Source organism: Oreochromis niloticus, linkage group LG17 (assembly GCF_001858045.2).
Source record: "Oreochromis niloticus isolate F11D_XX linkage group LG17, O_niloticus_UMD_NMBU, whole genome shotgun sequence".
Classification (NCBI taxonomy): domain Eukaryota; kingdom Metazoa; phylum Chordata; class Actinopteri; order Cichliformes; family Cichlidae; genus Oreochromis; species Oreochromis niloticus.
In genome coordinates this window covers 7306116-7318540 of record NC_031981.2, presented here as the reverse complement: position 1 = coordinate 7318540, position 12425 = coordinate 7306116, and the positions used below count along the sequence as shown (strand labels likewise).

Genomic DNA, 12425 nt, shown 5'->3' with positions numbered 1-12425 from the left:
TTTTTAGTCAAATTCTCAATGTTTCTATTGCAGGGATTGTATGAAGTTGGGAGAAGTGGATGGCAAAAAGATCGGATGTACTGTCAGTTTACTGGTGAGTAGCTTAAACTGTGTCAGGCAAATATGTTAATGTTTATCTTCTATTCAACTCTGAAGTTATTACCTTTTTAATTCAAAATGATGAAAAAGTAAAACATATGTAATATATAGAGGATAATTGAGTATTTTTGTGTGGGTTTTTTTTTTCTTATTTAACTGGAGTTATGTGCAAGAGGACCTCAGTGTGTAGGCAGAGGGATCAAAAGGACCCTGCAAATCAGCAGCTGAACTATATTGTTGCACCACTTTTAAATGCCCTCATTACTTCTTTAAATCCCCTCTCTAATGGTTATGATGGTCTCTCTGCTAATGTTTCCCTCTTTCTCTTGTGTTTTTTCATTGTATCATCGACTGCTCCTGGCAGAACTTCTACAAAACAGAGTTGAACAAAGAAGAGATGTACATCCGCTACATTCACAAACTGTATGATCTGCATCTGAAAGCACAAAACTACACAGGTACATTGAAAGGAATATACTGCCTTGTTGTACAGTGTGGCTGAGCGTGGGTGATGCATTATTGCTGTTTTACGGTTTGTCATAACCAGGGCTTTAAGTTGGGATTTGGCAGGGAATCGTCAGGTCTGCTGTAAGGGGACAGAAATAAGTCATTACGTAATTCCCACTGTGAGGTCCAGTAGGGTTTTTAATTTGTTTTTCTTTTTGCAGCTTTTCCTGCTGCTGGTTCTGAGGTTTACTAAACTTTGTGGATTTAGCCAGCTACATTCTACAATATATAAGAAGATGTTACATGAGCCATCACTAATTTCTTAGTCGACTAAACGGGAAAAAAAACAGACCTCCGGTATTGGGTTAAATTTGATAACTGTTCAGTGGAAAGTGTCAAAAACTAATAACAAAGGCATTTTAAACCATTTATCACATTCTCCAATAATGAATCATAGCTATGCTGCACCTTGCATTGTGAAATATAAACATTACACTTTCATGTGTTACTAAAATATGACAAAATAAACATCCAAAAAGCTAATAAATTGCGACTGAAAGTTGTGGTGCATTGTGCTGTGCATTATGAATGATGCATGCTGTTTGAAAATTTTATATAACAACCATATGACAACCACTTGTTAAAATCTAAAAAAACAAAATAATAAATCATCCAGCCATTTTCTTCCACTCATCTGAAGTCAGGTCGTGGGGCCAGCAGGGAAGCCCAGACCTCCCTCTTGCCACCTCCTCCAGCTTATTTGTGGAGTCTTTCCTAGACCAGCTGATAGATGTAATCTTGTCAACATGTTGGGGTCTACGCATGTTAGGACATGCTCGACTGGAACACCTTACCCAGGAGGCGGCAGCCTTAGCGGTCTCCTTTCGATGTGGAGGAGTAGCGGTTCTACTCTGAAGCCCTCCAATTGATTGAACTCCTCACCTAATGCTAAGACAGAGGCCATCCACCTTTCTGAGAAACCTCATTTCCACAGCTTGTATCTGTGATCTCATTCTAATAATGTTAACAAGCAGATCAGGTGTAGATTAACAGATTCATGGCTTTTCTCAACAATGATGCACCATCTGGTGGCAGATGGCTTCACAACATTTTGGACGCAATTTATCGGCATTGGGCATCAATTAAAATTTTAACAGTTAGATTAAACAGCTCGGTTAAATCCGGTACAGACGAGTGACAACAGCAAGGATTAGTCAGCTAGTTGCACGCATCTCCAGTGCACACCCACAGAAACATTGGCTTACACAACAAAAAAACCAAACAAACAAACAAAAACACATACATATAAAATACAAAATATTAGTTACAGTTACAAAATGTTATCTTAGCTATCGGTGGCTTTTAGTAAAGAACACGAAGGAATAGCATGCTAACAGGCAGCAAAGAAAAATAACTTTCACTCACCAAATCCTCATTCACCTCGTTCAAATATATTTTATCTGCAAAAGCCAAAAGTTGGACGCCATCACTCTCAAAGATTTATCATGAAAATGCAACTTGCTGTCTGGTTTAATATCTTTCCCTTACTCAGGCTTTTTGCCTGCTACTTGCCTCATACAGTCTGCTGCTTTTTATCTTTTCACCAGTGAGGGGCTCTGTGTTTACAATGATTTGACTGCCGCTGGCAAATTTGACAAAGAAGCAAAAGTACAAAATAACGACAGCAATGAAACTACAACTACTCGCACCTCATTTGAGGACAATTCCCAAATGTATACAATACAGTTCACATCACATTCCCCAGATGATATTTTATCCATCCGAAGAGCGTTAGCTGAAAGTAGGATGGAAAATCAAAATCTAAAGAACAGGATTAAACAAATGCAACAAGAGAAAATTCAACTAGAGAAGTTTAGACAAATGGAGGCCCAAAATAAACACTTGGGAGAAACGCACAATGAATTTCCCATGAATAGACAAGACCAACAAATTAAAAATACACAGTATCAGCCCAACATGCAGATTATAAATGAAGGCTGGGGAATGATGTTTGGTCAAATACGGCAACAAATTATTAACCTGACGTGAGAAAACAAGAAAAACAGCGCTCAATTAAGAGAAATCTCCTGCCAGCTTCATGAAATGGAAGATATTAATGAGGAGATGGAGGAAAAGAATCAGGAGCTGAAAATGAAGTTTGATGAAGCCCTGGTAAAAAAAAAAAAAAGAAAGAAAGAAACTCTGCAAGAGAAGGGCCAACAGGACATAAAACAGAAAGAAATTGAGTGTTAAGTTTCAGAACATCGAAAAATACAATGAAGGCTTGCAAGTATCGCTCGAAATAGCACTACGCAAAAATGCAGAAATACTTCAAGAAAAAGTGCAAGAAAATCAGAAAGAAGCTGAATTTCTCCAGATTCTCTAGATTTTTCCAAGACTTTGAGAGGAGAAATCTAGAACTGCAGTTATTTTTAAAAAAGAATGAAGGACAAAACCATTGAACTAGAATGAAAAAAGATGTTCAAAGATGGAGTGTAGGTTCAATGAAATGCTAAGAAAAAATACAGAGTTTATACTGAAATGCAGGCGCAAAATCAAGAACAAGAGAAAACACATGAAGACCTGCAGTGTACGCTTCAGGAAACGCAGAGGAGAAATAAGGAGTTAGAAGGCATGTGCAACAAAGTGCAACAGAGAAATGCAGACATGCACGGGCCAAAGCTAATACAGGAGGCAAAGTCTAAAGAACTGAATGAAAAGCTTGAAGAAAAACAAGCAAAACTAGAAGAACTTGACAAAAGATACAAGAAACTTGAGACGCAAAATACAGACACAATGAAAGACATGAAAAACCTCATCCTTTAAAACAAAGAGCCCTAGTTTCCGCTTTTTCCAGAAGAGGGACTCTGCTGCTTCCTCACTTGATTCTGAGGAGTAGCCTTGTCTTCCTCTCCCTCCTACCAACTCTCCTCACTCCTAACCTCCTCCTAATCTCCCTTCTTCATCCTTTTTCTTTCTGTTTTTCACCCTCACCCCCCAACCAGTCGCAGCAGATCGCTGGCCCTCACTGAGCCTGATTCTCCCGGAGGTTTCTTCCTGTTTAAAGGGAGTTTTTCCTCCCCACTGTCACCTAGTGCTTGCTCAGAGGGAATTGTTGGGCTGCGTTCACTTTTGACCGCATTAATGTTTTACATTTTTAGCAGTATGGTCTCCTGCTTTTACTCACCCAATAAAGAAAGGGATAGACAAAAAAACGTGTTATGTTTCTCTTATGAAATAGGCCAGAATTTCCACAGATGTTTAAAATAAGAAAAACACATGCATAATATGCATTATTTAGACTGATGAAGATCATAGATTTTACACACATTTGGATTAAAAATGTAAAAATAAATCTCATGTGAATCAGAATATGACATCTAAGCATTAACCACAACTGCAACAGGGGAGAGAAGGGGGGTAAAAAACGCTGCATGCAGGTGTGACCATGGGGTGATTTAATGGTTTCTGTGGCATCAGTTGGAAGCACAGGCTGGCTGCAGCATATGAAAATCAAGCTCACTGCCTATCAGATTTAATTGGTCATTAATCAAAGGTGTGGGATTGCAGTTCCAGATAGGTCCGTCCCACTTTAACCCCTGGTCTGAACACATACTGTATGATGATTATTGAAATGTGCTTTCATGTTGTCATCTGTTCATGGTCTTCTGCTTCAGTTTATTCATCAGTATTTGAGACACTGAATCCTTCACAGGTTCTTTAAACAAGAAAAAAAACAAGCTGCTAAATGTAAATTAATATGCTGTTTTTCTCTGTGTATGCTCACAGAGGCGTCCTACACCCTGCTGCTCTATGACGAGTTATTGGAATGGTCGGACAGGCCGCTCAGAGAGTTCCTCAACTACCCCATGCAGAGCGAGTGGCAAAGGAAAGAATATTTGCATCTCACTATCATCCAGAACTTCGACAGGGGGAAGGTAAGCTGGAAAGCGCCAGTTTTTCCTCCACAGTCATCCGTCCAATACATTTGCATTTGACTTTACAGAAACCAGAACATTTGTCATGTGATGTAATCTGTGACGTTTCTAGCACACTGGCAAGGTAGAATGAAGGAAGTAAGCTGAGCTCAAACACCAGCAGGACAACTGGTTCCCTATAACACCGTTAAATGCCAGTGAATGTACTGTGCCAGTGTAAAGCAACAGCATGTTCAGTTTTATTCAGAGGAATTTGTGCCAAGCTAATACCCAGCAGCACGTCAGCTTCTCATGCATATTCAAGAGCCTTCTAATTTAAATGCATTTCTATTTCATACCTGGCAACGAAATAGAGGCGCAGACATATTATTGATGGCTCTCCTAGAGTAAATATATGCTGGCCATTAATACGTATATTTCAAAATAATAAGCACCAACAGTTTCATAAAACATTAATAGTCGGCTCAGACGCATCGGGGTGAAAGATGAGAGAACTTCTTTTCCTGCTTGTTTAGTAGATATGACATCATTCACGTAAAATGAAGAGGAGGGCCAAGAAGAGATATTTCTATCTGTTATGAACTGTGACGTTGACTAGAGGTAGCAGCACCTCTTCCACTTAATCGGGGGAATTGCGGGTGGCTGTAATTAGAGTGGGATTCATATTGTCCCACAGTATTCCACGCTGTTCCTCTCAGATGGCGATGATGGCCACGCTGACTGTTAAAGCATGATTCGCTCTGATGGCGCCGCATTTAGCTAAAATAATCTCATCAGTGAGAAATGTGAGCGCAAACAGAGCTCAGCTGATTCAGGACGCAGCGTTTCTCACTTGATAAACGGTTCCCAGGCTGTTGTTTTGTTTTCGTCTCTCAGGAGTTGCTTTCTTTCATCATCCCAACTTCACTTCTCTTTTCCAGTTTTATCTCGTTATCCTAACTACCTTTGCTGTTTCTCTGCACTCTCAGGGGAAGGGGGGAAGTGGCAAAACAAAACTACTCTCACCCTCTCAAAATAACACATCACTAACACAGGGGGGTGGGGGGATCTCTTTAAATCGTTAAAAATGCCGCCCCTCCTTACTCGTAGTGCAAATATCCTTTACATTCCCGAATTATGACACCTTCGAGTGCTGCCGATCACAGAGTGGAAGGCAGCAGGAAAGGAAAGCTTTTCACTTAATTAGTGAGATGGTCGGTGCTGCACGTACCTGTATGGCGAGGTTGTTTGTGTCTGCTGGCGTTGTTGACTCGCCAGTGCCATCCAGTGGAGACCGATTGTGTGAGCACTGCAGAACAAGTGTCTTAGTGTTAAGTAGGTTTCGGGTCAGTCTGTAACTGTCAGACTGGACACGATGAAGGTGACAGGGAATAAGTGTGTGTTTTTGTGTCCTCAGTGTTGGGAGAATGGCATCATCCTTTGCAGAGAGCTTGCTGACCAGTACGAGTCGTACTACGACTACAGGAACTTGAGTAAAATGAGGGTAAGTTGTTCCAGAAGCTGTGGGCATGCTGCTTGAGGAGTCCTTTTTTTTAACCTGATGATGCCCTGGTCAGTCAGAAAAATGCACAATATAACTAACAGATTAGACACTGCTGGTTTATAAGCAGTTTTGTCTTTTATTGTCAGATGATGGAAGCGTCGCTCTATGACAAGATCATGGATCAGCAAAGATTAGAACCTGAATTCTTCAGAGTCGGATTCTATGGGAAGAAGTTTCCTTTCTTCTTACGGGTATGTAAATCACCATATTCCCTCTTTGTCTTGAACAGCTAGTTGAAGAGAATAACACTTTCACCCTCTTCAAAAAAGAAACGGCGCTTCTGAAAGAATTAACTTTTCTTATATAAGACTCCACCAGTGGAAGGTGACATTCAGCAAGTCTTATTCAGTGCCATTTAATGATGTAACAGGCCCTGTCCTTGGTGGAGTTTGCAGATGGTGCTGCAGTTTCAGTCTGTGCCCACTAGATGTCAAGCTAACCCCACACTGCTTCTTTCCCAACCACCCTCCACTGCAGAATAAGGAGTTTGTGTGCCGAGGCCATGACTACGAGAGGCTGGAGGCGTTCCAGCAGCGGATGCTCAACGAGTTCCCCCACGCCATCGCCATGCAGCACGTAAACCAGCCCGACCAGACCATATACCAGGCAGACGCACAGTGTATCCTTCAGTGTACATGGAGGCATGAAATGAAGTTGTGGTCAAACACGAAACCCTAACTGAGCAGATAGAGTCTTGGACGTGGGGACTAAACCGACTGCATATGCATGCATGTGCTGTCAGGAAGACTCAGCTAGCTTTGTGTATACACGTACACAATTGCCCTGCAGGCGACATGAGGCACATGCTATCACGCAAACATACAGTGCTGCAAATTGCATGCAGTATACAAAATGTAATACAAATCACAATCAGACACACTAAGGTTTTGCATTTCCTTAAACACAACAGCTAAGAGCCAGTTCCTACCAGGGACCAGGCACAAATCAACTAACCTAACCTCAAGCTCCCTTCATTTTTCTCCCTTCCATGCCGTGTTCAGATTCACTCCTACAGTATGTGGGACTTTTTAATTATTCACACCAATGTAAGGGACAACTGCTGGCCTAGATAGAAGAGGGAAGAAAACAGGCAGACTCGATGACATAGTGACACAAAGACTGAAGGAAACAACAGTAAAAGAGAGAACAGGGCTGAAGATAGAGAGACATGTTTACCAGCTATGAAAGTGAGGCTGGTGTCTGTCTTTCTGTGTGTGTGTTTGTCACTGCAGCAAATTGCAGTCTTAGTGTAGCAGGAACAATCGCAAAAAGGTTTAAAGTATTTTGGCAGGTGTTTGTATGTCTTCCTGTCTGGAGGTTGGCAGAGTTTGTCACCACAGTAGTGTTGCAGCCCTCAAAGTTGCCGTTAGGAAATATTCCAGGTGTGGATGTGACATCAGAATGTAAACTGATTAGAAAATAGCCTCAAGTTAAGATGTACTTTTCATTTTTTAATACGTTTATGTGCGATGCGCCTACCTTTTATACACACGCCCCACTCAAAGTGACGTCTGAATGAAGTAGCAGGCTGTTGTGTTGTTCTCACATTACGCCAATCAATAGTCTCTCTGATTGCTCACCCATCTGTAAATCCTTGATACAAACACTCATGCATATGAATTCATGTGCGTCAGCTCTCCTCCCTCTCTCTGATATAGTTGTTCATCAGTGCAGGGCTTCTCATAATAAAGGAGAGGCTGGGCATTTTTGAAAGACACTTAACTCACTTTTCACTCCTTAACTTTTTAAACTGCTCAAGTTGTCAAGTCTCACTGTATGTTTTCTCATACTAGTCAAAAGAAAAACTTCTTTTTCCCTCTTGCTTTACAGTGTTGGGCAACAGTTTTGAGTCACCTATCATTTCTTTTTATTCTGCTAGGAAAATGGGAAGAAGCAAAAAAAAAACAGCTTGTATAATCCTAACAAGCTTGGAAGTCAATTATTTGGTATGATCACGTTTATTCTTCAACACAGCCTGAACTCTCTTAGGCACGTTTTATTGTCATTTCTTTAAGTAGTCTTCAGGAATAGTTCACCAGGTTTCTTGAAGGACATATAAAGATCTTCTTTGGATGTTTGATGCTTTTGTTGCATATTCTGTCAGGATGATCCCACACTGCTTTGATAATGTTGATCTGGGGAGGCCAAACCATGACTAATAGTGCTCCACTGTGCGCTTTTCCATCCAGATATGCATTTAATGCATTTGCAGTGTGTTTGGGATTGTTGTCATGCTGAAACATTGTTGCCAAACAGGTGTTGTTATGTTACTGATGATTCAAAATCTCACAGTACTTTTCTGCATTAATTGCATCAATTTTGAAAAGTTTCCCAAACAATGACAGAACCTTCACCATGTTTTACACATATTTTACACACATTACACACAATTTGAACAAAATTTCATGTGTATTATGCGTTAGAACCTGACTAACATAGGATTTTTAAGGCCATACTAACATTTGGTGATTTCTCATTCTGATATATAGACCGATATATCAGATTTTGAAACATCAAAAGATTTTCCTCACAGTTATTTTGTGAAGATATTAGTGAGTCTGTTCTAAAAATAATTTGACAATGCAGCTTAAAACTAAACTTTATGGTTTCAAAAACGTGTTGTCAACATGGAAGTTGCAGAGTGCCCTCTGCTGGACAAACTACACAACATCAACACTTACGACATGGTTGAAAGGTGTTTCTTCTGTCTCGTCTTTTAAAAATTCCCTTTATCAGCGGTTACAAATGCTGATACACATATCACCAAATCGCTGATATTGTCCGATGATATTAGCTAACTGATACGTTGGTCCAGCTCGACTATACATTAGTCTATGCCAGCAAATGTTTGGCCAATATCTTGATTAAAGACGCACATAAGCTCTTGCCTATGTGTGTCTTTGTCATGTTTGAAGTTCCGATATGCTTTCGGGTCATTGAAGATTTCTTTCCATTTAAGTCTGCAGTGCTTTCCCTCGTCACTCTCTCTTGCACTTTCCTTAACTTCCGGGGCTTTCAGACCTGCAGATCTATGCTGTAACCCCCATCCCCGACAGTCAGGACGTGCTTCAGAGAGATGGAGTGCCTGACAACATCAAAAGCTTCTACAAGTTTAATCACATCTGGAGATTCAGATATGACCGGCCCTTTCACAAGGGCACCAAAGACAAGGAGAATGAGTTTAAGGTAAAGAAAATTTCTCTGCATTTATCTAAGGTTATCTTCTCTTCAAACCATCGATTGTGGATTTTTGCTGAGTGGAAAAAAAGGAAAAAAAGGAGCCTGAATGTGGAGTCATTGCAAAATGTTATGTGCTATGAAAACAAGTCTTTTTTTAATGAATATTTCAAAAGTTAAAATCATACATTTCTGAACATTAACATTTTTCACTGATACGAAACGGCTTCATTTACTTCCTTCTTTGCCCTGTTCATCCATCATGGGCCATGTAGGGAGTGATAGTTTGAACCAGTGCTCAGGTATTACTTTGTGTATAGTGCATGTTTTATTCATTGTGACTCCGGTATCAGTAATTATACACAGGAACTCGGATACTAGTCAGAGCAGTGTACTGCTTGGTGCAAATGAAGCCTTACAGCGTGATGTAGTTATACACACTTCACACAGTCACGCAGATGCACACACTCTAAACAGATACACACACCCGACACACAGACGCGGATATTATTCTCATAAATATTCTGCTTTAATGCACACGCTTCATGCAGCCTTCTCATCTCACTTCCATCAAGGCTATTTGGCCAAATTTAATCGTGATATCATATTTCCATCAGGACTGGATATTTCTGGTCCTTAGACGGGAATAATATCTATGATAAACTTTCACATAGTGACAACAGTATGCCGCAGTCAGGATATGGTAATAAACTGAAGTAGGAAAGAAAGCTTTTCTTGAAGTTTCTATCTGCATGACAGAAATTGCTTTTTTATGTGAGATTCTGCTTTCAACTTCCTGCTCTTAAACTGCAGTGCATGTTTTTTTCTATCTTTTTTTTTTTCCTCAAGACTTGTTCAGGAGGATTTCTTGGCCTTAAAAAACATAAAATCAATAAAAGGGCAGCAATGTTGTGTAGTGAGTCGGAAGACCTTTCTTCAACCTGAGGACACTGGATCAATAGTGCATGTCAGTGCTCATCTGCTCTGCTGGAGTGTCCTTGAGCAAGATACTGTCTCTAAATAAATGAAGCTATACTGTGTTAGCATCTTGATCATTAGAAAGCCTTTAGAAGGGTCAGCTGAACAAAAATGCCCCCAAAGTTGTGAAAGGATTACCGATTTTTGAAAGAAATTAGGATAAAATAAAGATGTGGGGGTTAAGGTAACAGATATATCAAATACTTAGGTTTAAAAGTAAAAATGCGCAAGTGACATAAAAATATAAAGTAAAAATACCATCCATCTATTCTCTTCCGCTTATCCTTTTTTAGGGTCGGGGGGGTGCTGGAGCCTATCCCAGCAGTCTTAGGGCAAGAGGCAGGGAACACCCTGGATAGGTCGCCAGGGCTAACGCATAGACACAGACAACCATTCACACCTGCATTCACAACTATGGGCAATTTAGAGTTACCAGTTAACCACAATTGAACTCAGGACCTTCTTGCTGTGAGGCAACAGTGCTAACCACCGTGCCGCCCAAAGTAAAAATGCATGGATCACATATCCATAACTCTTTGCAATTGCCCTTTAGCCCCACTTAGCATAACAAGATGTTAAAGTAACATGGTAGCATGCCCACTACACATCAGATTGTCATTGTGATTAAATTAGAACACCATTACTAGCATTTGGCATGAAACATCACTGTGGCATTGAGGTTACAGTTCACGAGAAAAACTAGCATACTAGCTGTTTTAAGAAACTAGCATGGCTGTAGACGCTTAAACATGCTGTTGTTCTTATTAAGTACTAGCAAGCCTGTAGATCTTGACAAGGAGGGAAGTTTCTAGTGCTAAGTACAGTAAACCCCCCAAAAAGTAACTGTTTGCCGTCTATATGTAACATGTCTATAAAATAGTGTTGTTTCACTTGTATTATAAATCTATTATATTTAGAGCCTGCTGTTAAAATTAAAATTTCATAGCTTGCCTGCTGTCTTAATGACCTTTTGAGAGGCTGGAAATATAACAAGCATGCTGGCTGACAGCATAACTGTTGGAGAGGAGATTAGACATATGACATGTGAGTAAAAGTGTGTTTTTGGGTAGTAGGCTTTTTTATATTTTCCTTTAACTGTGGCTCAACAATTAAATCCTGAACAGTGCTGCCACTAAGATATGTGTACAGCGAGCCTAAGTATTTATGGATTTTTTTTTCTGTATGTTTAGCAATCAGCTAATGCTCATGGATGTATTGTGTGTATGCAGAGTCTGTGGGTGGAGAGGACAACTCTGACTCTGATCCAGAGTCTTCCAGGCATCTCCCGCTGGTTTGAAGTTGAAAAGAGAGAACTGGTGAGTGTGACCCAGTCTGATGAAATAACAGTGAAGGCATAAACACAACACACAGCCATTTCACACAAGGGACACAGTGATACTTTCTCTTTTTTTTAATTTTGCAGGTTGGAGTTTAGAGTAATGACAGCCAATACACAAGTATTGATCCAAGTCATTAGACTGAGCAGCAATCATGACCTAGGTCATAGGTTTGGGGCTATTGGATGTTCAGTTTCCGCAATTGGTTTGATTGGATGTCACGCTAAAAGCCAAACTGCTTTACTTTGATTGCCAACGTGTCCAATTTTTAGAAATTATTTTTGTGTTGGGATTTTTTCCCCCTGTAAGTGGCAAATTCCTGTTATATTTGACATGGGACAATTGCTACACTGTTACATGTAAATGCTTTGTCTTCTCAATCAGATTTCTAAGGGTCAGATTTACACGGATTTTGAAATGTTGCTCTGTGCAGTTGCGCTTAGACCAACACAGTGTCTGTCTGTGATGGTCTAAGCGCATATTCTTTACTTCACAGCTGCTGAGCGTGGTGTGAAATTGTGGATTGTAAAGCCAGTGTTACTCTATGATGGCTGTGGAGTGCAGTAGCATTTAAAATGGAGACTGGCAAAAGCTCAATTAGCAAAAGGATTAAGCTTTGTGTGAGAGGGAAAAAATAGAAAAAAGAAATCAGGATGAAGGAAAAAATATTTCACTGTGCCTTCACGAGTATGTGTCAGAGTGTCCATATATTAATGTATATGTTTAAAAAATAGTACTTTGTTTTAAATGAAGCTGCTACAATAATTCTTTATAGTAATGGTTAATAAATTGATACATGTAGGTGTTTTTTGTTTTTTGGTAAATAACACAAATACAATTAAAGATACTGACCCAACTTTGCAGCTGCCTCACTCAGAGAGCTGTTTTCACTGAAAAGGCTCTTTA

General features: G+C 40.0%; 1 protein-coding gene across 1 annotated transcript in view; it reads left to right on the top strand.

Moving 5' to 3' along the window:
* dock4b (dedicator of cytokinesis 4b) overlaps positions 1 to 12425 on the top strand; it is a 138986-nt gene that overhangs the window by 101377 nt on the left and 25184 nt on the right. The window contains 8 exon segments of the mRNA XM_025899516.1: positions 34 to 94; positions 464 to 557; positions 4336 to 4484; positions 5881 to 5967; positions 6114 to 6218; positions 6505 to 6646; positions 9047 to 9213; positions 11412 to 11498. Of these exon segments, the coding sequence (XP_025755301.1) occupies positions 34 to 94; positions 464 to 557; positions 4336 to 4484; positions 5881 to 5967; positions 6114 to 6218; positions 6505 to 6646; positions 9047 to 9213; positions 11412 to 11498 (892 nt within the window).